Source organism: Arvicola amphibius, chromosome 13 (assembly GCF_903992535.2).
Source record: "Arvicola amphibius chromosome 13, mArvAmp1.2, whole genome shotgun sequence".
NCBI classification, from domain to species: Eukaryota; Metazoa; Chordata; class Mammalia; order Rodentia; family Cricetidae; genus Arvicola; species Arvicola amphibius.
The window spans coordinates 75,381,874-75,408,519 of NC_052059.1; the positions used below are offsets into that span (position 1 = coordinate 75,381,874).

Below are 26,646 nucleotides of genomic sequence, written 5' to 3' on the forward strand. Positions count from 1 at the left end.
CTATCGTACATGACCAACATGCACGAGAGTGTTTTTCATACTAGCGCAGCATTTCCTGAAATGTGTGTCTGAGAACACTGACCCTGCCAGGACTCTGGGATGAAACAAAAACTTGTGATTTCCTTAGGACTAGAGTTGGGAATCTGCATCCTGGCTCTTACTGGGAGTCTGTTACAGCACATCCAGAAGAGGTTTGGAGCTGCATGGGTCATCCTGCGGCTGAGGTATCTGCTGGTCATCCTGGAACGTCTTTAACCTACTCTATCCAGAGAATGCTTTGCACAGGAAATAGATAATTGTTGCTGAGAGCAGTGTTCAAAGGTGGGAATCTTTTCTTCACATGGAATTTTCCTAAATAAAAATGTTATTTCAGCCAGGTGTGGTGATGTATACCTTTAAACCTATCACTTGGGAGGCTGAAGCAGGCAGATTTCTGCCAGTTCAAGAAACTCCTGCTCAGAACATAAGAGAGCTCAGAAGGAAGAAAGGGAGACTCAATTCTACAGACACACTGAACATCAGATGCATTGTTTTCTAAAGAGAAGTTCTTGTTGACTGAACCAGCACAATTCTCTAAGGTTTTCTTTCCCTGGTTCTGCCTGGAAACTGTATATGTGAGCAGACCCGTAAAAGACAGAAATCCCAGGTAAAGGGGACCCACTTGACTCTACCTTAACCTCAAAAGCCTGGTACCTACCTCATCTGGGAGACCTCAAAATCATGCTGCAGCTTTTCTGCCAAGTCCTTTTCCTGCGTGACCATTTCCTTCTGCTTCTGCAGGAACTGAAGGCTTTCCTCCAATCTCTTGGACTCCTGTTTATTAGAAGATTGTTTTCTTACTGGAGGGTTACAGACAGTTGTACAGATTTAAGCACATCAAAAGGATCTGAATAGCTTGCTGGTTAGCTAAGCATACTAAACAGTATAAACATCCAGGGGACTAAGAAACCCTGATTCTAGTTAGAGACTGACCAGAAACACAATGGTCTCCTATAGACAATTGCATACATGCATGATGTACCAGAACACCCTCAAAGTTACACTACACCACACACATACTGTTGGGGGAAATATGATTTGTTTGGCCAGATTATATTGAGCTTGTTAAAAACTTCTTCCCCTGAAGGCCCAAATCTCCCACCTTCTACTACCATCTTGTCAAAAGCCCCCAGCCGATCAGCCAGTAACCACAGAGTATTTACTGCTGGGCTGGAGAACTGTGCAGCACTGAAAACCACAGAAAACAGGGCTGACAAGCTGCCACTCAAGCTTCTGTCACTGTCAACCAGGAGTTGGGCAAAGTGAAGAGAAAACATTGGGATGCAGGAAGTAAGAAGAAGACTGCAGGCCACAAGTCCATGACTGTGAGAAGCCCTGGTTTGGCACTTGCACGGGGATCTCCTCCTTGCAAACTGCCTCTTACCTGTGATGTCTCATGAGCCCTGCTGAGCAAATGAGCCCCAGGACCCAAAACGCACTCACTCAAAGCTCTGTGCACATGTCGGTGTGTGATATGTTCTTGACCCTTCTCCTTCTCTGGACTGCAGCTTCAAGCAGAGTATCAAGGATGGCTTGCCCAAAACTCAGTTTCTCTTAAGAGGTTAACTCCCAGAAGTATTTGTGTGTGGACACTGGAATGAACACCTGGGTAGCGTGAGTGGGTGGCTGGGTGGGACCATGAATGATTAAGGTGATGGGTGAAAGCACAGGTGGGTGGATGGGCAGAGGGGCAGTCAAATGGGCAAATGGTGCCAGACCTTAGCCTTACTTGCCTGCCCTACCTCTTGTTGCTGGGGTTTGAGGTCACTGGTCTTTTCCTCTTCGTCATTACAAATCACAGTCATGTCCTCCAAGTGGTGCTTCAGCAGGGCCCAATCATCCAGCAGTTTCTTTTTCTCCTGCTGCAGTATGACAACCTTCTTCTTCAGCTGAGTCTTTTCCATCAGGAGTCGACTGTGCAGACCACTGGGGACACACTCTGCATAGTAAGTCCCTGCCAGCCTCTTCCTGACACTCCTGTCTCCAGGAAACAGCACCCCAAAAGGCTTCGTGTTTCATGGGAGACATAGCCAAGAGTCTGATAAAGCTATGACAGCTACATTCAGAAAGCCAAAATGAGGGAGCAGCTGGTACCAGAAAGTATCAAACTACTAAGAAAAACCGAAACATCACAAAGGATCCACATTCCTACAATAGAAAGGAGTCCCCCAACTATCCTTACCTGTCTTTAGTAATGGCAAAATATCAGCACGTAGTGGGAAAATATCCTCCAAGGGAAGACAGGAGACCTATGGTGAGTATGGTCTATCTACAGTTTCTACAGTCACCTGATCAGTAAACCCTGAACCTGAGCTTCAGACACCCAAGGCTGCGTGACATTCCCCTCACAGTGCAAATCCTTTTTCTATCTAGAAGCTCCTGAGGCCACAGGACAATGCTAGCAAGGGCTAACAGTCTCTTTCAAATCTGGCAATACTGAGTCCAAGAGACACAAGTCCAAGAGCTGCATGGTAAGGCTACCTGATAAAAAGCTGAAAGGACTGAGGCAGTGAACTCCACAGGAGCAAGACTGAGCCAGTGACCTGGGCCAGAGGGGGCCTGTGATGGCAAACTCCATAGGAGTAGGACTGAGCCAGCGACCTAGACCAGAGCAGACCTGAGACAGCAAACTTCACAGGAGCAGGTACAGGGGAGCAACCACTGAGGGAATGAGCCAGAGCCAGAGACCTCTGCAGGTCCAGGCATGAGTCTGGGACCTACAAGGGTGTAGGCAGGAACTAGAGACCTCTGCGGATCAGGGCATGAGTCTGTGACCTTCAAGGAAGTAGTCCTGAGCCAGGACCCCTGCAGGTCCAGACGTGAGTCTGGGACTTCTGAGGGAGTAGGCCAGGACTTATGCAGGTCTAGGAGCACCCGAGTCTGGGAGTGGATCCAGGACAGTGATGTTTTCAGAAACAGGTCTGAGCTGGCAACCTAGGCCAGAGCTGGCCTGAGGCAGTGAACTCCACAGGAGTAGAGCAAACCCTTGGAGCACTGAGCAACCTTCAGAAACATGGAGTGACAAATGAGGTGACTGGAACTGCGGCACTGACAACTTATGCTGGAGAGGTTGTGGGGCAAAGGGAACACTCCTGCACTGCTGGTGGCAGTGCAGGCTGGTACAGCCCCTTTGGATATACGTATGGTGATTTTTCAGAAAATTAGGAAACAACTTTCCTCAAGACCCAGCAATACCACTTTTGGGTATATACCCAAAGGATGCTCAATCACACCACAAGGACTTTTGCTCAGCTATGTTCATAGCAGCATTGTTTGTCATAGTGAGAACCTGGAAACAACCTAAATGCCCCTCAACCAAAGAATGGATAAGGAAAATATGGTACGTTTACACAATGGACTACTACACAGCAGAGAAAAATAATGACAACTTGAAATTTGCAGACAAATGGATGAGCTAAAAAACATCATATTGAGTGAGGTAACCCAGACCCAGAAAGACAATTATCATATGTACTCACTCATAAGTGGTTTTAAAACACAAAGCAAAGAAATCCAGCCTATAAATCACAATCCCAGAGAACTTAAAACAACAATAAGGAACCTAAGAGAGACATACATGGATCTAATCTACATGGGAAGTAGAAAAAGACAAGATCTCCTGAGTAAATTGGGAGCATGGGGACCTTGGGAGAGGGTTGAAGGGGAGGGGAGAGGCAGGGAGGGGAGAAAAGAAAAATGTATAACCTAATAAAATCAATTAAAAAAAGGAAAAAAAGAAACAGAAAGGTATGAACCAGAGTTGGGGATGCTCCATCCAGAGAAAAGTAAAGGCATATATGGTCATTCCATAATTTTTGGGGTCCATGTCACGATGGGCACTTACATGGGCACTTACCGATAGAATATTGTCTCCTTCCTCAGCTCACTGAACTTCTTTGATGCTTCGATGTAATCAATCTCCAAGTTGTTTAGTTCTGACATTATCTCTGTATGATCCAATTTCAGCTCTTCATAGGAATTATTTGACTTGTGGTATGGCCTAGAAAGAGGAGGAAAGAATCTTGTGAACAGATGACTCAAGGACCAAGGGAACTCAGGTTGTGTCCTGCTCCACCACAGCCCAGTGGGTGCCACATTCTGGCTCCTATACTGCGGAACTCCTTGTGCTATTAGACTGTTATCCTTGCCCTAGGTCAGCTGAGGTCTGTAGATGGGGATTGCTGTGGCTGCATGAATTTACTGAGTGTGACTAGAGGTTCAGTGTAGCTCTCGAAGTTCCCAGGGTCTATGCCACAAGTCTTGGCACACCAAATACTGCAATGACGTTTCTCACATTTCATAACTGCGATTCTAGGTCTTGCGTGACGACTACTGAACAGTTAGACAGAACACCTGTTTCTGGGGTAGAGGCCCAACAGCAGTACAGCGATACAAACTTCTCCAAGGGATTCCTAGGGGCCACGAAAGTGAGTATGTAGGGTAAGAGAAGTACTGCTTAAAGTAGGGTTCCCTGCCCTCAGACTAGCAACAGTTGGAAACTGGGGCCGGCAAATTCTCTTGTCCCCCTACAGACCTGAAAATGTGTGTGCGCACACACAGACACACACACAGGCACACACAAAGACACACACACAAAACACCTGAGGGTGAGAAGGAAAGAGAGAGAGAGAGAGAGAGAGAGAGTGAGAGAGAGAGAGAGAGAGAGAGAGAGATTTACATGCTAAAGAAATTTACAGAGCAGTATTGTCTAAGGTTATAAGGCACAAAACTAGAGAGGAACTGTGATGAGTCCCAGGAGCTTCCAGCACACAGTCACCTTCCAGGCAAGTTCAAAGAGAACACACAGTCACAGCAGCTTGTATCTCACAGAAGCCCTCACCTATCAGGTCCTTTCCAAATGCCTGCTGGGAAGTACACATTCCTGCCTCAATCCCTGAGTCATGTGACTCAGACTGCGCGCTCTGTTTTTTATTTGGAGAAAGCAGAAGAGCTAGAGTCCCCATCTCCCTCCCCTCAAAGCTTCAGGTCTGCCTGTCCTCTGAGAAGTTCAGATGTGGGTCAATCTGGAGGTCCGGTACCTGAGAACCCAAAACCTTCAAGGAAAAAGGTGAGGGTGACATTGCTGAAATCCCTTGAAGACTGAAACAATGAATACCTGTTCTCCGTGGTATCTTCACTGACGAAGGTCAGGTGATCTTGCAGCTCATTTCTTTGGCTGGTGATCAGCTGCAGTTCTGTGGTCCGCCTATCCACTTCCTGCTTCATCTGCTCCTTGGGGAGGAGCATTGGGTGGGATTGTGGCTCCACGGCAGCATCTGTGGGTAGACAGAACACAAGTGAAACTGCACAGGACAAGGCATAGAGGACAGACCGACCACCCTGAGGCCAAACACAGAGATCATGTCTGGAAACAAGTGAAAATCCAAATATTTTAGGCCAGGTTGAGATGCCCCCTCTGTGGATGTCAGCTCTCCCATCACTATGTAGAGATGTGGCTACATAAGAAGCCAGGGGTTTTTCTCTGCCTCTCTACACATGTTTCAGTTGAAAACAGAGACCACCTCTTCAGGCTTATTCACGGCAGCACAGGATGAAACATGGCCTGCCTGTGGTTTCAGAAACCAGGAGAAAAATGACAGAGTGCACAAGCACTCAGGTGCTGTGAGGAGCCCAGATCTGCTGCCTGGAGGGATGTGAATAGAAAAGTCACGCAGGGGCAGAACATGATCAGCAGACTCACTAAATCACCCCACTGACAGTCCAGAACATGGAAGCTGGCATCAAAGGGTCAATTTCTGCCCTAGTACCATGCCTCTGAGAGTTGCTTGGCTACCCTAGAGAACTGCTGCCCTCAACTGCTGATCAGAACCCTAAGTGGGTCACTGTCAGGGAGAGGTGGTCAGAGGAATTTTGCTGTACAGTCTGGGGACACAATGTCTTGGCCAGAAGCACTTTTCTCCCCATGTGGCCAGTGTCAGAAAAGTCCCTGAGCCTAAAGGAAACTACTGAGTATGAGGTGCAGTAAGGTGTGTCCTAAAGTGGGGATACATTAATGCCTCCCTACCTCCTGCTGTTCTCCTTCTGCCTCCAAATTATATCCTAAGACCCCAATAAATGTAAAAGCTAGATATTCCCACATAACAGTTTTGGCATAGCCAGCTCCTAGATTAGGGAATGGACAAACTAATGTTCTGGAATCCTTGTCTTTTAGGAGTGATGATGAACAGGAGAGCCCATTTGCATCTCAGAGTCTCTAGCTCCTCTGCCCCATTCCTGGAAGGCCCACCTCCTCCAGGAAGCTCAACATCTCCTGCCCAGGACTCACTGCTTCTCTGCCAGAGCTGCTCATTTGATCTTGTTTTACTCTTCTGCATCTCTCTGCGCTCTGCACGGCAATCACCATTCTCTCTCCCATGGAGACTCCTCAGTCTTGACAACATCTCTAATGGTGTACCCTACAGGCACTGAAGGAATGGCCTAAGGGCAGCTGGTATTGCAACATCACTGGTGGCATCACTGGATTCCAGGAGCTTTCCAGGATACAATAGATTCTGCAGAGAAGAGACTGCTGATGTCAGGGGGAACAGCCTTTGCCACCATGCAAATTAGCTTTCCTGAAATGACCAGAAGCCCAGGTTCCCTTCCATAAGCCTCTCTCGGAACACAGGAGAAATTCTTCAGCACCTCTTCATTCTAAAGCTAGAGTTCCCTTAGCTTGATTGGAAGGCCCATAGTAGTTTCCATTTTGAGAAATAAGCTATGCTTTTAAATAGTGCCCAGAAACTTCTTGTTCCTTCCTTAAAATCACTCTATTCATCAATATGAGCAATTAAATATTCCTGAGAAGCCATGTTAGGATAAAAGTAGATGAGAAAACATCACCTTCCTGAAGTACAAATGTTTGAAAACACATACAGAAGAACCTCCAGGGCTGATTACAGTGTAGGATTTGGTATAAGGGTACAGTCATAGAAGCCATAGGCTTAGATTTAGAAAACTAAATCCCAGGTGCACTTAGAGAATGCACTCATCAGGCTGCTGGCAAAAGTGTGATGATCCATTGGCAGAGGAAAGCTGAAATAGTGGATCCACCATGATGAAAGGCCTCAGGCTGAGTGTGATGATCTCCGCACTGCACGAAAGACACCAAAGCAGGATTAGTTACAGGGCTCTGTAAGTTATAGCGAGGTTCTGACTAATGGAGGAAAAAAAATAGCGGAAAAATAAAGACAACAACTGTAGACATATCTCAGTTGTTGAGTGCCTGCCTAGCATGTAGCAAGTACTGTGTTCAATGACTAGTGCTGTCCTCACTGGTCTTGGTGGCTCCACTTATAATCTCAGCACTTGTGAAGTGTAAGTAGGAGGATCTAAGCTCAAGGTGAACCTGCAAAGCCAGTGTGAGGACAGCTTGGGAGACATTAGATCCTTCCTCAAAAAAATAAAACAGGCAGTGTGATGTGCTCCTGCTCGGCACCACCTCCTGATCCCTCCCTTCCCGTTCCCCCCTTATTCCCCCCTACCCCCTTTCCAGGCTGTCACATGCGGCCACACAGGGCCAGGCTTCGACCCAAGCACAGCCGACAGCACTGGGCAGACAGGTAGGGGTGCCGACCAAGGCAGGGGCCAAGGGCGTGGTCCGGAACTGGCTGGACCTAGGGTGACCAGAGCTCGGGGAGCAGCGGGGGATGGGCAGCGCAGTGGCAAAACCGCGTGGATCTGATGGTCCTGGTGCTGGGAAGACAGCAGCGAAGACATTGCTACACCTCTCTGACCCCTCCCTAGTTGCTGCACCTCTCTGACCCCTCCTTCCTTGGACAGGTCGGTTTGAGACTGATCTAATCTCCTCGCTCCGCTCTATGTAGAATGGGAGACCCAGGCAGGATAGAGACTGGAGCTACCCCCATCCTCAGCAAACCAGCATAATGCCCTCCCGTCTGCTGCTCCCACCTTCCTTCCCCTCTAGTGGTTAGTATGTCTGTCTGTCCGTCCGTACACCCTCCCCCAAAGGATCGTTCTGCTTAGGTACAGTGAGAATTTAGCCTGTCTACTGGAGCAACAGGAGGGTAGAGCTTTGTTTTGCTAGGGCATCCTTGAGAAGCAGCGGGGGTGGGGAGAGGGAGCAGCAGGGAGAGACACCATGGATGTCTATCCTATTTGCAGCTATACCCCACCCAAAGCTCCAATGTCTGTAAGATTGCTGGTTCTTTCAGGGGTCACAGGGTCAACAGGTGCCCAAATGGAAGTGGGCAAATGGCAGAACCTGCTAGAAGCCCTCTCCTTTCCTGAGGGTCAGTGAAGAAGCTGGCAGAATGCTGACCCTATCCCAAAGAACATAGCACAGTCAGGAAGAAGAGGACAACAGAGGGAATGTAATCATTGACACATCTCCTCGGCTACCATTAGCCCAACACAGCCTGATATCTAGCGGCCCCCATACTGATCTCACACCTCCAGCAGCAGTCTGAGTCTTGCCTGGAGGAAGGAAGCAGCCACCCGTAGGGACTCAAGCTCTCTTCCCTTCTCCTTCTAATTCACAGGCACACTCAGGCTCAGGAGAGCCAAAGGCCAGCAGAGATGCAGGAAGCAATAGGCCTCATTAGACAACAGAACAGCCTTTGATATGGGAAAGAGCCAAAGATAGTCCCAGCCAGGAGCAAAAAAAGCAGTGGTTTTGAGTCTCATTAAAAGCACACCTACTGCTTGCTTCACAGGAGAGTTTCTTTGGGGGCTGGTCAAAATGTCTTCTAAGTGGATAGAGATGAGGCTTACACAGACTTGTAAAGGTAGTGCATTGAACACTTTGAAATGTTTACTGGTGAAATGTTTGTTAGAGATCCATGTCAGAAATAGAAACTACCCCCATTATATGTAAGCATTTCAAGGTTGAGCTAGGTTAGTGGTATATTAAGTTAATGGAAAGAGGTCCACAGGACCTCCATAAATGAGAAAATTGTCTGTCAAAATAGGATGGGATTGTATGAGGAAAAGAAACAGGAGGAAGAAAAAATTATGGAAAATACACACAAGGCACAATTAAATTTAAATAGATCAGACTATGCTGGGTTTGAGTAGGAGGGAAAAGATCATTAGAGGACACGCTCAATATAATTTAGAAACAAAATCAAGTTAGCAAGTAGGCTGGGGATGTATTTATTGGTGCATAATCTCCATGAGCCAGGAGAGTAATCCTTTTCTGCCACTATACTTGACATTGGTCAAGACTTTATTAAAGCAGACTGTCCTGTTCTGCCCCCTGCCCTGGGCGCTAAGAGATGCAGAGAGCCTCTTTTCCAGAGTCACAAACACCCATATCCCACCTTAATGTATACTAATGTGCCCCAGTTCACAGTCCTATAAATGACTGTGGAAACGCTAATGCGTCAGACAGTCCTGCACATTCTCCTATCCTTTCTCCAGCCTTCTGTGGTTATAACTGAAGAATCAGACTCAGCCTGCCGGACAGGGCCCAGGAACTGACTTTCATAAACACTAGCAGCTGATGGCACAAACACTGGGTTGGACTGAACTCTGAGGGTTCCAGTCACACCCCCATGTGGCCAGAGATAACTATTGTCACTGGGATGCTGCAATTTCTATATGTGGGAAATTCACTAGCATTGTATCCTACTCTTCTATCAACACTGACTTCACAGGCTGTGCTGAGAGCTAGTCCTTGAATGCCAAAGATAAACTGAGGGAAGCAAAAGAGGTTAGGTGCTCTTTGTTTTTCAACACTAGGGTCTGAACCCAGGGCCTCCAGCAAGACAAGCCCTCTAGCAGTAAGCTCCACACACACACCAGTTTGTGGGGAGCTGAAGAAGCCATGACTGAATTAGTCAAGCGTAGATAAACACCTGAGGGAATGTATACTGACATTGGCGCTGTCATGTCAAGGACCACTGCCTCAGACCCATGGGAAATTGGCAAGGCCTTCCTCAGAATGGTTGGGCTCAGAGCTGGTAAAGGCTTCCTCTGTCTGAGTGCAAACACTGATAGTGTACAAGTATGAGTGTTCACAAATGGTTGACCAGCCCGTGCCAAACTATCAGCTCAGGGGTGTTGCATGATTATAGCCCAGACTGTTCACTTAGAGACCTACCAAGACTAGCTAACTCCTCCCCTCTGTGATGTACCTAATAAATGCTGCAAGGTTTGCACATCCCACCAGACCCCACATTTTTTATGTACATGAGTCATTTCTTCAATGCCTGCCCTTTCTTCGCTCCCTCGGTACCCCAGTCAGGTTTCCAGACCCAAGCCTGGCAGGGTATGGTACTCAACCCCATGGGTGCCTTCGTGCTTTTGGTCTTGCTACTGAATCTGAAACTCCCCCAGAGCTCAGCTTTCTACCAAGGCTGGAAGGGTAAAGATGGCAAGGCCACACGTACCTGCAACAGCTAGACTCAGATGGGGACCGCTGCTGTCCTTCGTATTGCTGCACAAGTGCTCGAACGCTCCAGTATGGGTTCTCAATTTCCTCATCCATGGTGCTATTCCTGTAAAGCAGGGGCAGGAGAGGATCAGAAAAGACAGTGTTAGGTCTGCAGTTTAGGTCAGCTCTGCAAGAAAAGATACCCTGCCTCTTGGTGTGCACTCCAGGAAAGAAGATGAATAAGGCACCCGGGCAGCCTATCACACACCTGTCATTCCAGAGCTCAGGAGGAAGAGACAGAAGGATCAGGAGTTTGAGACCAGCTTGGGCTACATAGGTAGCAAGATCCTGTCTATACACACACACACACACACACACACACACACTAATACACACATTTAGGAGGTGAACAACGTAAAACTCCTTCTTCTAAGGCACTTAAAACCTAGCAGGGAAGGCAAACACAAAGACAAGTAATTTTGCCCACTCTGTGACACCTTGGGTCATGTTCACCTTTAGCAACCACACAACCCTCAAAACACTTCCTGCCATGAAATTTCAAGACAGATTAGTCTTGTGGATACATTCCAGATACAGCCTCCTCCAGATGGACTACATATCTCCCAGGGAAGAAAACACTGTGCCAACCACATATATTTAAATTTTTGGCATGAGAGCAAACTTACATACATGGTTACTTAAATTCTGCTAGCTGCAAAGTAAACATCTCGAAAGAAAAGGCTTAGCCTGGCTTAGCTGGGCTGATAATCCCAGCTATTTGGAAAGCTAAGACAGCAGAACCACAAGTTCACAGCCTGTCTGGACTACAGAATGAGTTCAAGGCCAGACTGGGCAACATAAGACCCCTCTCAAAAGAAGACACAAAAGCCTCAGGGTGTAGCATAGTTACAGGGGAGCTCCAGGTTCATTATCTAGTACCATCCAGAAGTGACCAAGCTTTCCCCACTAGGATTTCCTTCCCAAACCTCCACTCTATTCTGTGGTCGCTTCTGCAGCATGGGTCTGCTTGGTCAATATGTCCATCTACTTGCACTGTTAATTATCTAAGCAAAGAAATACCAGAGAGAGGGGCCAGTTCCCCTCCCAGGTTTTTACCTCTGTCTATACCAGAAGACATCCTGTCCTGACCGAGACACATCACGGCACACATCAGCCAGAGCGGCAGCTGCTCCTTGGGCCACAGCCTTAGCACAGTGTGATTGTTGACTCTGTGCAGGGACTCTGGAGTCGCACCCCTGGCTCACCGTCCTGCTCGAGCCAGGTTTAAAATGAGCTGCCAAGGCGAGGACCAGCCTCATGATGGACTTCAGGTTTCCTTCCACAATATCTAAAGGACAAGACAGATGGAAAGGTACTGAGAGGGAGGCAGAGGCCATGGATTAATGCATTTACTATATATTGCTGGTGATATAGTAAACAAACAGGCAGTCTCTGCTTTCATAACACCGTGTTCAACAAGGGACACAGAAGGTTAAAGGCAATTACCATAGAGTATGATAATAAAACAATTAGGCAAAAGAGGTACAGGGTCTTCAGCAATTCGTGGAGAGATAATATAATCTTGGAGTTCTGAAGGATGTTTTATTAGAGGAAGTGAGTCCTCAGTTAAGAATGGAGTGCTACTTCTTAGATAATAGGGAAGAAGAGATAAGAACAATTCAGGAAAAGGTACATGCCAAGGTCTAGAGATCAGTATAATAGGGTGATATCATCTGTTAAGCAAGCTGCAGGCCACATGCGACTACTGAGCACTTAAATGTTTCAGCCACGAACTGGAATATGTTCTAAGCAAGTACAGTAACTAAGAGTTAAGTAAATACCTCACACACACACGGGAATGCAAAAGATCTCAGACAGTATAAAAAAGAGCATGCAGGGCTAGAGAGATGGCTCAGTGGTTATGAGCACTGGATACTCTTCTAGAGGGAGGGGGAGGGGGAGGGAAGGGGAGGGGGAGGGGGAGGGGAAGGGGAGGGGAAGGGGGGGGGGAGGGGGAGAGGGAAGGGAGGGGGGAGGGGAGGGGGAGAAGGGAGAGGAGGGGAGAGGGAGGGGGAGGGGGGAGTGGAGGGGAGAGGGAGGGGGAGGGGGGAGGGGACGGGGATGAGGGAGTGGAGGGGAGGGGGAGGGGGGGAGGGGGAGGGTGGAGGGGAGAGGGAGGGGGAGGAGGGGGAGGAAAGGAGAAGAAGAAGAAGAAGAAGAAGAAGAAGAAGAAGAAGAAGAAGAAGAAGAAGAAGAAGAAGAAGAAGAAGAAGAAGAAGAAGAAAGAAGTGCTATAAAATATTTTCCCTTTAACCTGAGTGTGGCACACATCTGTCTCTGATCCCATAACTTAAGATACAGAGACAGGAGAAACACCTAATTTCAGGAAAGCCTAGGATACAGCAAATTCTAGACCAGCCAGGGCTACACAGTGAGACCCTGTCTCAAAAATACACATATTGAGGCTGGGCAGTAGTTAGAGATGTGTTTCAGTTACTCCAGTGCTTGCTTAGCACTAACAAAGCCCTGGGTTCAGTCTCCAACTCCACATAAAGATGGGTGATAGTGCACTTTTGTAATGTGACTACAGAGGAGGTGGAAGCCAGAGGATCAGAAGTTCAAGGTCACCCTTGGCTGTATACATGGAAGTTTCAAGATCAGCCTGGGCTACATAAGGTCCTGTTTCAGGAAATAAAGGAAAGGAGGAAAGGAAAGAAAAATAATGAAAGAGTTTCTTCTAGGAAATTGAATGGAAAAGCCTAAGTTATGAGGGTTTGTAATAGTACTCGATCATAAAACCCAAAGATCTCAGAAAACACGATCCATCTTCATTTGTGAAAATTTAAATGAGACATTCCAAAATTATTATCTCAATTTTGTCATTTTTTCTTGTATCATTAATTTTGCCCCCCACACTCAAGCATATCTATATTCAATTCAAATTAATAGAGCGCTATCACCTCCAACCAGGTCTCTGGAGCACTGGGATTTCAGTACTTGATAACTGTCACCTAAGGAGTTACCTGTCTTCATGGGACAAGGACATAAGACCATGACCCTCATCCTACTCCAGTCCACATGGCCACGGGAGTCTGCCAAACTGGCCAGCACCGGTAAAGGTTAAGTGCTCCGTTCCCCAAGGATGAAGTACTGACTAACCTTTAGCTGAAGTCTGATGCATGCGAATCTTTTTGGAAGCTACAGACTGTAGCAATCTCTCCACATTATCCTTCATCTCTTGTTGGTTACTGGGACTCAACTGTACGCCACTCAGTTTTTCTCCTGCTGTTAGGAGAGGGGAAACAAAACAGTAACACATAAGGTCAGAAGAACATTATCAAGGTTTCATAGCAGCCAGGCGCAAACAAGGGAGGGGATACAAACACTAAAAGTCTCCATAAACAAAGGAGTGAGTTAAGTCCTGGTGTATGCACCAGGGGAATTTGTTGGAGAAAAATGAAAAACTTTCAGAACACTTCAGTCTTTCAGGTGTACACCCACAGTCCTGTGAAGTTATTGAGTGTACGTTCATTAATTCAACAAATATTCACGCTGTGTTCCAAACACTGTTCTGGGTACAACAGAGAGCAGGGAACAAGGTAAAAAAGTGTCTTCTCTCTTAGATTAACAACAATATAACAAGTTACATTTAATATAATTTAGGGTAAAAATAAAGACAGAAAAGAATAGTGATCATGGCCTTTCTAATAATACAGTCTTAAAAAGTCTGAATAAGAAATATTTATATTTAGGAAAGTATGGTGGTTTGAAAGAAAATGGCTCCCGAAGGGAGTGGCACTATTAGGAGGTGTGGCTTTGTTGGAGTAGGTGTGGCCTGTTGGAAGTAGTATGTCATTGTGGTTTTGAGGTCTCATGTATGCTCAAGCCATACCAGGTTCTCAGACCATTTACTGTTGCCTGAGAGTCAAGATGAAAGAACTCTCAGCTCCATCTCTAGCAGAATGTCTGCCTGCATGCAGCCTTGCTCTCTGACGTGATGATGATCCATCACAATTAAATGTTTTCCTCTTGAAGAGTTGCCATGGTTCTGGTGTCTCTTCACAGCAACAGAAACCCTAACTAACTAAGACAGAAGGGCACATGCCAGGCTGAAGAGCCATACAAACCCCAACATGGGATTAGCTCAGCCTATCTGAGGGGCAAAAAGAGCAGCGTGGCTAGCTAGGCACGTAGTACATGCCTACGATCTCAGCAGTTGGGAGGCTGAGACACAAGGATCAGGAATCAAATCAGATTAATTGAAGTTAGCCGTGGCTACAAAGCAAGTACTGGGCCAGCCTGGGCGACATCAGACCTTGTCTCAAATGAGAAAGAAAAGACCAGTGTGGCTAGAGTGGAGTTATCAGAGGCAAGACCAAGCTAAGCAAGACCAGTCACACAGGGCCTTGGGGACCAACGGGAATGACCCTGGATGTTATTCCAAGGGTAATGAAAAGCCAGTGGGGACTTTCAGACATGATGGGGGCATTAACAAGTTTGTATTTGTTTTCCAAAGTTGACTGTGTGTATATATAGATCATGAGGGGTGATGAAACCGAGAAATTAGTTAGAAAGAGATTCTAAATATTCAAGGCAAGAGATAAGGATGGTAAGGGTTAAAATAGAAGAGAATGGCTGGCTAGAAGTCAGATACTGAATATATTTTGAATACAAAGCAGAAAGTACATGTTAAGAACTGGCTGTGGTCCAGAAGGGAAAGAAAATACTTAGGAATGACTTCTAAGAGTTCTCAATAGCAAGTGAGAAAATGACTTGAAGTGTTCCTTGACAAAAATGGAAGGTGGGGATGGGCAAGGATGGTAAAGGGCTTGGTATGGACAAAGAAATATGAAGTTCTGGTTAGCTGCATGTAAGACATTCAAACAGTGGTGAACAGGACACTGTATATGCAGGTTAAGAACTCAGTGAAAAGCTGAAGGCTAAATATACAAAATTAGGGAGATACCATGAGGTTTTCTCTTTTTGTTATGTACATCTGAGTGTATATGAGGTATGTGGTGTGTGCACACATGTGTGTGCATGGATGCACATATGGAAGAAGCTGGCATCTGCTCTGTCACTATATACTTTATTCCCTTGAAACACTTTTTGTTTTGTTTTGTTTTTCCTGAACTTGGAGCAAGGGTGGCGGTCAGCAAACCCCAGTGATCCTCCTGTCTTTATCCCCCACAGCTGGAGTTATAGATGCATTTGTGACTATGTATGGCTTTTTAAACATGGGTACTGGGGATTCAAACTCTAAACCTCATGCTTGCACATGAAGCATCACTGAACCAGTTCCTCAGCCCCTTGAGGTTATTTCAGGCTGGGGATATACCTTAGCTGTGGAGCACTTGCCTAGCATGTTCAAGGCCCAGTTCAATTTGCAGAAACACACACACCTACAAAAAGACAGCGTTTTGAAATCTGGATCTTGGGAAAACAAAACTGGAAACAACACCGGTTACGCCACAAATGGAGGATGAGTAACTGATGGCCAACACCGATGCTCAACTTCACAGGGTACAGAATCACCTAGGAAACAGGTCCCTCAGTTGAGGAACTATTTACTTTGGGTTAGCCTTTCTGGCCACATCTGTGAGGGAGTGTTTTAATTAAGTAAGTCGAGGTGGGAAGAACCCTTAAAATGGGCAGCACCATTCCCTGGGCTTGGATCCTGGACTGGGGGACAGGAGAAAGGGAGCCGAGTACCAGCACTCACTGCTCAGTCCTCTGGGTGTGGCTGCAACTTGACCGACTGCCTCGAACCCCTGCCACCACTCTTCCCACTCTGCTGGTCTTCTCCTCAAACTGTGAGCCAAAGCAAACCCTCCTTCTTTAAGCTGCTTTGTGTCACAGAAAACAAAAGTTCTGACACAGTTTCTGTTGAAGAAATACAGGTAGAAGAGATTTCGTTTTTATCCTTTTGTGCCTATACTTCCTGTTAGTCCACATGTAATCTTTTTAAATAGGGAAAAGTAAAATGCTTAAAAAGGATTTGGGGATTTTTAAAATTTTTTTTAGTGCATGCATATGTGCATGTGAGTGTGTATGTGTGCATGTGAGTGTGTGTGTGTGTGTGTGTGTGTGTACATAGAAGTGCAGATTAAGAGGCAGGCGGATCTCTGAGGTCGAGGCCAGCCTGGTCTACAAGAGCTAGTGCCAGGACAGGCTCTAGAAACTACAGGGAAACCCTGTCTTGAAAAAAAAAGAAAGAAAGAAGTGCAGATGACCTTGGAGTCTAGAAGAAAGAGGGCATGGAGCTGGAATTACAGAAGTCTGTGAGCCACCCTACTTGGGTGGTGGGAACCAAACTCAGATGATCTGCAAAATCAGTATATATGCCCTTAATATCTGAGTCATTTCTCTAGTCAGGTCTTTGGAATTGAAACAGAATTAGGTTTGCACCTTTACCTGGATACTTCAATATTTATGAACTTGCAAAGTGGCTGAGCTTTGTAAACTTCATCAGTAAAATAATATAGGTTTATCATCCATAATCTAAAACTTTGAACTTACAAATGCTCCCAAATCTAAAACATTATTATTATTTTATGTATATGGGCATGTGTAAGTATGCCTCCCACAACTGCTTTCTCTAGCATGAGAAGTGGGTGCGGTCATCTCACCCTCGACAGAAGATTTACGCTCCTGAGCCCATAATCCTAGGATTGCTAGAGAGTTAGTTTTAATCTCTGTTTTATATTGTCAAAGGGGGTCTGGTTATATAAGACTGATGCGGGGAAGGAAAAGAAAGCCACCAAGTGGACCGTGATTCTGAGGACTAAAAAGCATTTTCCTTTACTTCACAGAAAGTTGGGGCCCTTTGCTGCCAGGAACCGAGGAGGCTTCTAGGTTGAGACATTTAGGGAACTCATTCCAACCCATACACAACCCTACACATTCCAGGTTCCTTTTAAGCACAATTTGTATTCTGATGCTTATTGTCACCACCTAGTCAAAAGAAAGACATTGTTATCTCAAAAGCACACAAACAACATCACATTCTGGAAGGCAGATGTTTCATTTCTGCAACAGCCCAAAATCCTGAACCTCAAAATTAAGTTCAAGGGTTAATGATATCAAATCATAATTTGGTTAAAGTACAGTTGATTTCTAAGTCTCAAGCATTTCATGGGTGAAAGGAAGCTGAAAATTATTAAAGGAAGCCGGAAATTACTTACTGGCTGCTTTCCTGGGCTCAGATGAAATTTGCCTTAGTTTCATTGCTGATTTTTGGAGATCGCCATTGGAAGGCAGTGCTAAAGCGATAATCCATCAGCTACTTAAGCTATAGGACCTGTAATGACCAGCAGGAATTGACAGGAGGGATCTAACATTGATTGAGAGCCTGCACAAACTAAACACCATTTCTGGTGTTTGTCTTGTTTTTGTGGTACAAAGGATCGAACCCAAGGACTGGTGTGTGCTAGCAAGTGATCTCCCCTTGAGCAGTATCTTCAGCCCTGTTTCTGGTATTCTATTTTAATTACTGATTCTGGTGTTCTGGTTTAAAGACTCAATGAATGTGTCTGGCCCAGGGTCTGACACAAAATTGATGCTTACCAAAGGGTTGATTGTTTTTACATTTTATTTATTTTGTGTGTGCTTATGCACATTACATGGTACAAGCATGGAGGTAAGAAGATAGCTATTAAGAGCTGGTTCTCTCCATCCATCTTGCAGGACGTGGTGACTGAACTTAGGATGTCAGACTTGCACACTGAGCCATCTTGCCAATCATGGTCATTGTTACCAGCATCATCTAACTTTATTCTCAAATATATATAATATATTAAAATATACTACATACTCTATGCTATATTATATCTAACATTAAAATACTATATATAAACACATAAAATATATATACAAATATGTATAATATATAAACAACCCAAAACAACCATCATCTTAGGATTTCTATTGCTGTGAAGAGACACCATGACCACAGCAAGTCTTACAAAGCAAAACATTTGAGTGGCTTACAGTTTCAGAGATTTAGTTCATTATTATCATGGTAGGACATGGTGGCGTACAGGCAGACACAGTGCTGGTGAGGAGCTGAGAGTGGAGAAGGAGCTACATCTTGATCCCTGCAGGCAACAGGAAGTGATCTGAGACACTGGGCCTATCTTCAGCATAGGAAACCTCAAAGCTCACCTCCATGGTGACACACTTCCTCCAACAAGGCCATACCAACTCCAACAAGGCCACACCTTCTGATGGTGCCAATTCCTATGAGCTTATGGTGGCCAATTACATTCAAACTATCACAACCGTAAAGCCAGTATTATTTCCACTTTATGGATAATGTTTGGAGAAGTGATATGACTTCCCCAATGTCCCAGAACTAGGACACAGCATTTGAAGTTCTAAAACCCAGTTAGCACTGCCTATGCATTACATTGCCTTGCTAACCAGCTCACTGCAGAAAATGTGAGCGAGACACTCATCCCCAGAATGCACTGATACACAATGATCCAAGGTCTTGCCTGAGGAGCCGGGCAAAGGACACCTCGGGAGTGAGTGCTGTGCTCTGACTTAGGGGAAAGAAGTTCAGAGCAGAGAGGGCATTAATAGTAACACTGAGGTGGTAAAGCTCACTCCTGCAATACCAGCTTTGGGGGTAAAGATGCACACCTGCAATACCAGCTTTGGGGAGATGGAGCCAGCTTCAGGCTAGCCTGGGCTACAAGGGTTCCTGTCTCAAAACACACAAAACTGCTAATCTTTTTTCCTGTATCTTTCTCATCTAATTTATATTTTGAAATAATCATGTCTCACGATGAAGTCCTGGCTGGATGGAACTTGCTACATGGACCAGACTGATCAAGAACTCTCAGAAATCCTCCTGCCTCTACCTTCCAAGTGCTGGAATTATGGGCCTGTGCCACTACAACTGGCTCAACTTGCCTGTCTATAATATCAGCCACCTTTAATGCACCCTCAAAGCATTCCTGCTTAAAGTTCTTAATTGGTCTTCCATTATCCTTAAGATAAATCCCATTTCTTAGCTGCCCTGTAGTAGGCCCTGTCTGCTCTGCCTCACTCGAGACTTTGGCTGTGCAATGGGAGTAGACCTTGGGAATCTGTGATGATTTGTGTGACCTTCCGCTGTTGCTGGCCCTACTGTCTTCTTCAGGGGAGGGAGTGAGAAGACATGTCTCAGACACCCCTTCTCCTCCATGTCCCTGTCATGCCTCGGTCTATCCAGACAGCACACATTTCCCCAAGTGCATCATGGTTTCTCCCATGCCCTTGCACCTCCCTCTGCCTGCCGATACTTTGTAAAGTCTCAAGTGTCACTCTTTCTAGAAATCCTTCCCTAATCCTCTCACACTCCTCAGACTCTGTGAGGAAGGATTCTGTGTGTCATTTAATTGGCTCACCAATCATTTGAGCGCAACCCACGGGACTACAAAGATCTCCCACCTTCACACAGTGTGCAGGAGGGCTAGGGAGATGGCTCAGTGAGTCAACTGCTAGTATAAATGCAAGTCTAAGGCTCTGAGTTTGGATCCTGAACACCCACATAAAAAACTGGGCATGGTGGGTGTGCATACCTCTAACTCTAGCACTGGCATGGAGACAGGTGACAGGTAAGGCATGGGAGGTCCCTGACCAGACAGTCTACCAAAACTCCAGGTCCAGTGAGAGAGCTTGTCTCAAAAAATAACACAGAGTGATGGAGGAAGGCATCCCAACATCAGTCTCTGGCCTATATACACATACACACACCATACCACACATGCACACCATACACATACCACACATGTACACCACACACACCCACCCACACACACACACAAACATGCACACCACACACACAGCACACCATACACACACCACATCACACACACACAAACTTGCACACCACACAAACACCACACCACACACACCTGCATACCACACACACACCATACCACACACAAATGCACACCACACCCACACACCACATATATATACACCACACCACACATACACACATGCACACCACACACACACCATACCACACACAAATGCACACCACACCCACACACCACATATACATACACCACACCACACATACACACATGCACACCACACACACCACACACACACATCTCACAAACATACCACACCACACACAGACATACACACATGTATTCACACCACACTGCACATACACGCACACCACACATGCACACCACGCACACACGGACACATACACACACACACACACACACACACACACACAAACTTGCTACCTGGAAAAGGCAAGTGCTACAAGGGGATGAACAGGGCATCAGGCATTAGCCCAGCATGAAGTTCAAGAGGTTGACAAGCAAAAGTGACAAAGAGGTCAGTAAACTCCAAAGACCTAAAGTGGGAATAAGATCTCTGCAGGGAGTCGGTACTGTAGTGGGGAGCTGCAGGCTGCATTCCTGCCACCCGGCTCCTGGCGACCCAGCTAGCTTTACCCGAAATAACAACATACAAACTGTATTCATTTAAACACTGCCTGGCTCATTAGTTCCAGCCTCTTATTCACATCTTGACTAACCCATATCTAATAATCTGTGTAACACCACAAAGTGGTGTCTTACCGGGAAAGATTCAGCATGTCTGACCTGGTGGCTGGCTTCATCGCATCTCTCTCCCGGAGGAGAGGCACAGCAGTCTGCCCCAGAGAGGAGAGGTGGGGCAATTGTCTGACTAACTTAGGAGAGGCGTGGCATCTGACTGAGCCATCTACCTCACTTCCTTCTTCCTGTTCTGTCTACTCCACCCACCTAAGGGCTGGCCAAGGCAGTTTCTTTAATTAATCAATGAAATCACCAGATAGATAGAAGATACACCTACATCACGGTACAGTTCAGAACTATTTGTTTCTTAGGATAAAAAGTTCTCAACATATATTTGCTTCCAAGAGAGAATCATTTGTCACATTTTATCAGGTCTGCACCTAAGCTACTGTAGAAGTTTATTGGGCAGGGACATGATTTTTCAGTAGGTCAAGATAATGTTCTCTTAAGTAACCATAGCCTTGCCTTGGCTGCAAAGAAGCAAATTATCTAGGATACAAAACTGACCACTGGTCCTCTCTATCTGATGCATGGCAAGACAACAGAGGGGCTCGTAACTGTGTCTCACACACATTAATCCCTGCCGGGTGCTCCAGCAAGTGGGGGTTCACAGCAGCAACAGTGACAGCCATCAAGTTTCAGAACATCTATTCTGTCCAAAGCTATGCTAGTTCTCTTGCTTAACAGTTTTTCTCTTGTTAATCTGACTGATTTGGATATTCTAACTATGAGGAAGACACAAAAATTGAGACTCAAAATAAAGGTGAAAGAAGCTGTTCAAGGCCACCCAGATGGTGAACCATGAATTATGGGATTTAAATTTAATACCCAAGGCACAAGTTCTTTCCACACCTAAATTAATGCATCTCTGAGCTGTAAGGGATTCGGTAAACCTCGAAGGATGCTCTTTAGTCTAAAGCACCCCTCCACAGGTGACACATGGGTCCCTTGTGTACCTCTCATCTACACTAAGTGGCTCTCGACTGCTCAGTGTGATTCAGACCAGCCATATCAGCATCAATTGGGAATCTGCTGGGAAAGCAGACTATTCTTAGCATCTCCCAGCTCTGTCAAATCAGAACTTGTGTTTTAGCAGGATCCCTGATGTCTGTATGCCCATCTGAGTGTGAAAAATACCAACTCAGCCACGGGTTCTTTTCTCTTTCATCTTTCATAGATGTATGGGAAGGCAAAGAAGAGCCAGAGTGCCTCCTCAGCCTGCAGGAATGCTCACCCTAGTGCAGTGCATCGGAGGTAGAGGATGTGTGAAGCTCCCTTACTTATTTCTCTGCTTTCTTTTTTTCCTCGCTTGTTTTTCCTTTTGTTTCCATTGTTGGCTCACATGGACAGGGTCATTCAAAACCCCTAAGGATTATTTTTTTAACTTAATAACTTTTCACTGTGAAATAATTTCTGGCTCATGAAAAGGTAAATGTAGACCGGGGATATGGTTCCACAGGTAGACAGCTTGCCATATAAAAGGCTCTGGCTTCAAAGTGGGCATGGTGATGACGTGTCTGTAACCTTCAGGCAGGGAGGATCAGAAGCTACACAGCAAGTTTGAGGCTGGCTTTGACTGTATGAAATCCTGGTTTTGTTTTGTTTTTTTTAAAAGATAACTATACAAAGAGTTCATCTATACTCATTATTCAGATCACCACGAGAGAACCACAGCATAGCAATCAAAACAGGGAACTTCCATTTACATAATCTACAGGCTTCCTTTGAATTTACTTTTTAAAAGGGTGCTGCATGGGTCCTGAGATCAAAAAATTCAGGATTGGTGGCAAGCACTGATTCATCTCACTGGTCTTTAGTTTTACCCCTGGTTTTCTGACGATGAAATTCAGGTTATAGATTTTGGCAAGGATATCATGCCTTTCTGGTGGCTTTTAATTTTTTCTTTCTCCTCTTCTCTCCTCTCTTCCCCTCCCCTCCCCTCATCTCCTCTTCTTTCTCTCCTCTCTCTCCTCTCTCTCTGAGATAGGGTCTCATGAAGGGTCCAAGGCTAGTCTTGAACTCGTTATGTAGTCAAGGAAAACTGAACACCTGTCTCTACCGCCCAAATTCTGGGATTCTAGGCAGGCTACAATGCCTGGTTGTACGTGGTGCTGAAGACCAAACCCAGAGCTTTATGCATGCCGAGCAAGCATTCAACCTACGGACACAACAAAGATCTCCAGCAGAGAAAGCATGGCAGAATCCCCGGAGCTGGGACAAAGTGGCTGGACTCCTTACACTCTGACAGACCAGGAAAAGGAGAGAAATGGATTTGAATGCCCCAAGCAGGCATTCTTCATATATTAAGAATGTCAGATCCTAGTTTGTGTTATGTCACACATTCTGTCCAGTTAATGGGTAATCACTTTATTTATGGTGGAGTGTTATGAGTTTTTTGTTTTTAATTTTTGTTAAGCCCCTAATTTTTGAAACATAGTTAGAAAGCTAAATAAATTAAGAGGTAAGAGAAACATTCCTTGTATGCTTTCATTTTCACTTTTAGATCTTATATCCAGTTGGAGTTCTTATATGATATGAAATTCAGCTCTAATTTATCCTCTCCCAAACGGTTAGCCACTTGTTCCAGCACCCATTTATATAAACAGAGCCCTCTATTCCAATGATTTGAGACACTACTTTATCACATTCTAAATTTCCATAAAGTGTCCGAGAGCTGCTTGGCCTGCAAGGGGACCTGAAAATCTGCAGGAGGATCCATCGTTCTTTGGGGTGAGTGAGGAGTGAGTGCCCGAACCGCGGCAGCTGCCCGGAGAGGGACCACCGACTCTCCACAACCCCCCCTGCCACCAGCACACTTCCTGCTCTTCCTGCAGGGGTTATTCTCCCCGGATACTGCCTCTCTCTTCCTGTCCCTTCCCAGCTCGCACCCAGAATCCTCCCCCCCTCCCCCTGCCTCATCCTCCCGTCTTTGGGGCCACAAAATCCCACAGCTCAGCCTGTTTGGGCTCTGGGGACCTGGAATTGAGTGCACCCAGGCCGGTGGGAGGTCCCCTCCTTCATTTGACTGCCCGGAGCAAGGTAGGCCTTTGTCCGAGAGCTGCTTGGCCTGCAAGGGGACCTGAAAATCTGCAGGAGGATCCATCGTTCTTTGGGGTGAGTGAGGAGTGAGTGCCCGAACCGCGGCAGCTGCCCGGAGAGGGACCACCGACTCTCCACAACCCCCCCTGCCACCAGCACACTTCCTGCTCTTCCTGCAGGGGTTATTCTCCCCGGATACTGCCTCTCTCTCCCTGTCCCTTCCCAGCTTGCACCCAGAATCCTCCCCCCCTCCCCCTTCCTCATCCTCCCGTCTTTGGGGCCACAAAATCCCACAGCTCAGCCTGTTTGGGCTCTGGGGACCTGGAATTGAGTGCACCCAGGCCGGTGGGAGGTCCCCTCCTTCATTTGACTGCCCGGAGTAAGGTAGGCCTTTGTCTGAGAGCTGCTTGGCCTGCAAGGGGACCTGAAAGTCTGCAGGAGGATCCATCGTTCTTTGGGGTGAGTGAGGAGTGAGTGCCCGAACCTCGGCAGCTGCCCGGTGAGGGACCACCGACTCTCCACAACTCCCCCTGCCACCAGCACACTTCCTGCTCTTCCTGCAGGGGTTATTCTCCCCGGATACCGCCTCTCTCTCCCTGTCCCTTCCCAGCTTGCACCCAGAATTTTCCCCCGTCCCCCTTCCTCATCCTCCCGTCTTTGGGGCCACAAAATCCCACAGCTCAGCCTGTTTGGGCTCTGGGGACCTGGAATTGAGTGCTCCCAGGCCGGTGGGAGGTCCCCTCCTTCATTTGACTGCCCGGAGCAAGGTAGGCCTTTGTCCGAGAGCTGCTTGGCCTGCAAGGGGACCTCACAGTCTGCAGAAGGATCCATCATTCTTTGGGGTGAGTGAGGAGTGAGTGCCCGAACCTCGGCAGCTGCCGGTGAGGGACCACCGACTCTCCACAACTCCCCCTGCCACCAGCACACTTCCTGCTCTTCCTGCAGGGGTTATTCTCCCCGGATACTGCCTCTCTCTCCCTGTCCCTTCCCAGCTTGCACCCAGAATCCTCCCCCCCTCCCCCTGCCTCATCCTCCCGTCTTTGGGGCCACAAAATCCCACAGCTCAGCCTGTTTGGGCTCTGGGGACCTGGAATTGAGTGCACCCAGGCCGGTGGGAGGTCCCCTCCTGCATTTGACTGCCCGGAGCAAGGTAGGCCTTTGTCTGAGAGCTGCTTGGCCTGCAAGGGGACCTGACAGTCTGCAGGAGGATCCATCATTCTTTGGGGAGGATCCATCATTCTTTGGGGACACCAAACACCTCCGCGCTCCTTTTGAAGGAAGAGATGGGCAGGCGCCAATGCAGGAGCTCCTCCAACAACATGAAAGGCAACATGACATCACCACAAGCCAGACATCCCGAAACAACAAGAATTGAACACCCTACCCCAGAAGATATAGAAGAAACCGACATTAAACAGTACTTTATAAAAATAATAGAGGACTTTAAACAGGAGGTAAAAAACTGCCATAAAGAAATGGAGATGACAAACAAAAAGGTAGACGAAATAAATAAATCTCTCAAAGATACCCAAGAAAAACAAGAAAAACAAGAAAAAGCAATCAAACAGGTAAGGGAAACAGTACAAGACCTGATAAATGAAATGGAGGTATTGAAGAAAACACAATCTGAGGGACGACTGGAAATGGAAACTCTGAGTAAACGAACAGAAACTTCAGAGACAAGTATTTCCAACCGAATACAAGAGATGGAAGAAAGAATCTCGGACTCTGAAGATACTATAGAAGAAATAAACTCACAGATTAAAGAACTAAACAAATCTAACAAATTCTTAACACAAAACATTCAGGAAATCTGGGACACCATGAAAAGACCAAACCTAAGAATAATTGGGGTAGAAGAAGGAGAAGAATTACAACTCAAAGGCCCAGAAAACATATTCAACAAAATTATAGAAGAAAACTTCCCCAACCTAAAGAAGGATGTTCCTATGAAGGTACAAGAAGCCTACAGAACACCAAATAGACTGGATCAAAAGAAAGCATCCCCACGCCATATAATAATCAAAACACAAAACATACAGAATAAAGAACAGATATTAAGAGCTGCAAAGGAAAAAGGTCAAGTAACATATAAAGGGAAACCTATCAGAATTACACCTGATTTCTCAATGGAAACCATGAAAGCCAGAAGAGCTTGGATAGATGTGCTACAGACACTTAGGGAACATGGATGCAAGCCTAGACTATTATACCCAGCAAAGCTTGCATTCACCATTGATGGAGAAAACAAGATATTCCAGGACAAAAACAGATTTAAACAATACGCAGCCACAAATCCAGCCTTGCAGAAAGTAATAGAAGGAAAATCACAAACCAAGGAGTCCAACAACGCCGACAATAACTCAGGCATCTAGCGACCCTTCACCAGCACAACTAGAAGAAGGGAAACACACAAACTCTACTACTAAAAATGGCTGAAGTTAACAACCACTGGTCATTAATATCACTTAATATCAATGGACTCAATTCACCTATAAAAAGGCACAGGCTAAGAGACTGGATACGAAAACAGAATCCAACATTTTGCTGTTTACAAGAAACACACCTCAACCACAAAGACAGGCACCTACTCAGAGTAAAGGGTTGGGAAAAGGTTTATCAAGCAAATGGCCCTAAGAAACAAGCGGGTGTGGCCATACTAAT

At 46.2% G+C, this 26,646-nt stretch overlaps 1 protein-coding gene across 1 annotated transcript; it reads right to left on the bottom strand.

Annotated features, from left to right (window-relative positions):
• Positions 1-6,455: 6,455 nt before the first annotated feature.
• LOC121676979 (dixin-like) lies at positions 6,456-13,694 on the bottom strand. Its single transcript, XM_042054095.1, has 5 exons — positions 13,535-13,694; positions 11,492-11,723; positions 10,392-10,499; positions 9,650-9,815; positions 6,456-6,551 (listed from the first exon to the last, which is right to left on the bottom strand). The coding sequence occupies exons 1-5, from the start codon at positions 13,692-13,694 to the stop codon at positions 6,456-6,458; spliced, it is 762 nt and encodes a 253-aa protein (XP_041910029.1).
• Between the last annotated feature and the right edge of the window lie 12,952 nt (positions 13,695-26,646).

Excerpts from the sequence above, each read along its gene's own strand:
- LOC121676979 (XM_042054095.1), bottom strand. The coding sequence starts at position 13,694 with ATGTGTTACTGTTTTGTTTCCCCTCTCCTAACAGCAGGAGAAAAACTG. Across the intron at positions 10,500-11,491 it reads GTCTTCTGGTATAGACAGAG|GAATAGCACCATGGATGAGG; the intron begins GTAAAAACCTGG and ends CCTGCTTTACAG. Across the intron at positions 6,552-9,649 it reads CTCTCAGCACAGCCTGTGAA|AATCTATTGTATCCTGGAAA; the intron begins GTCAGTGTTGAT and ends TCTTCTCTGCAG.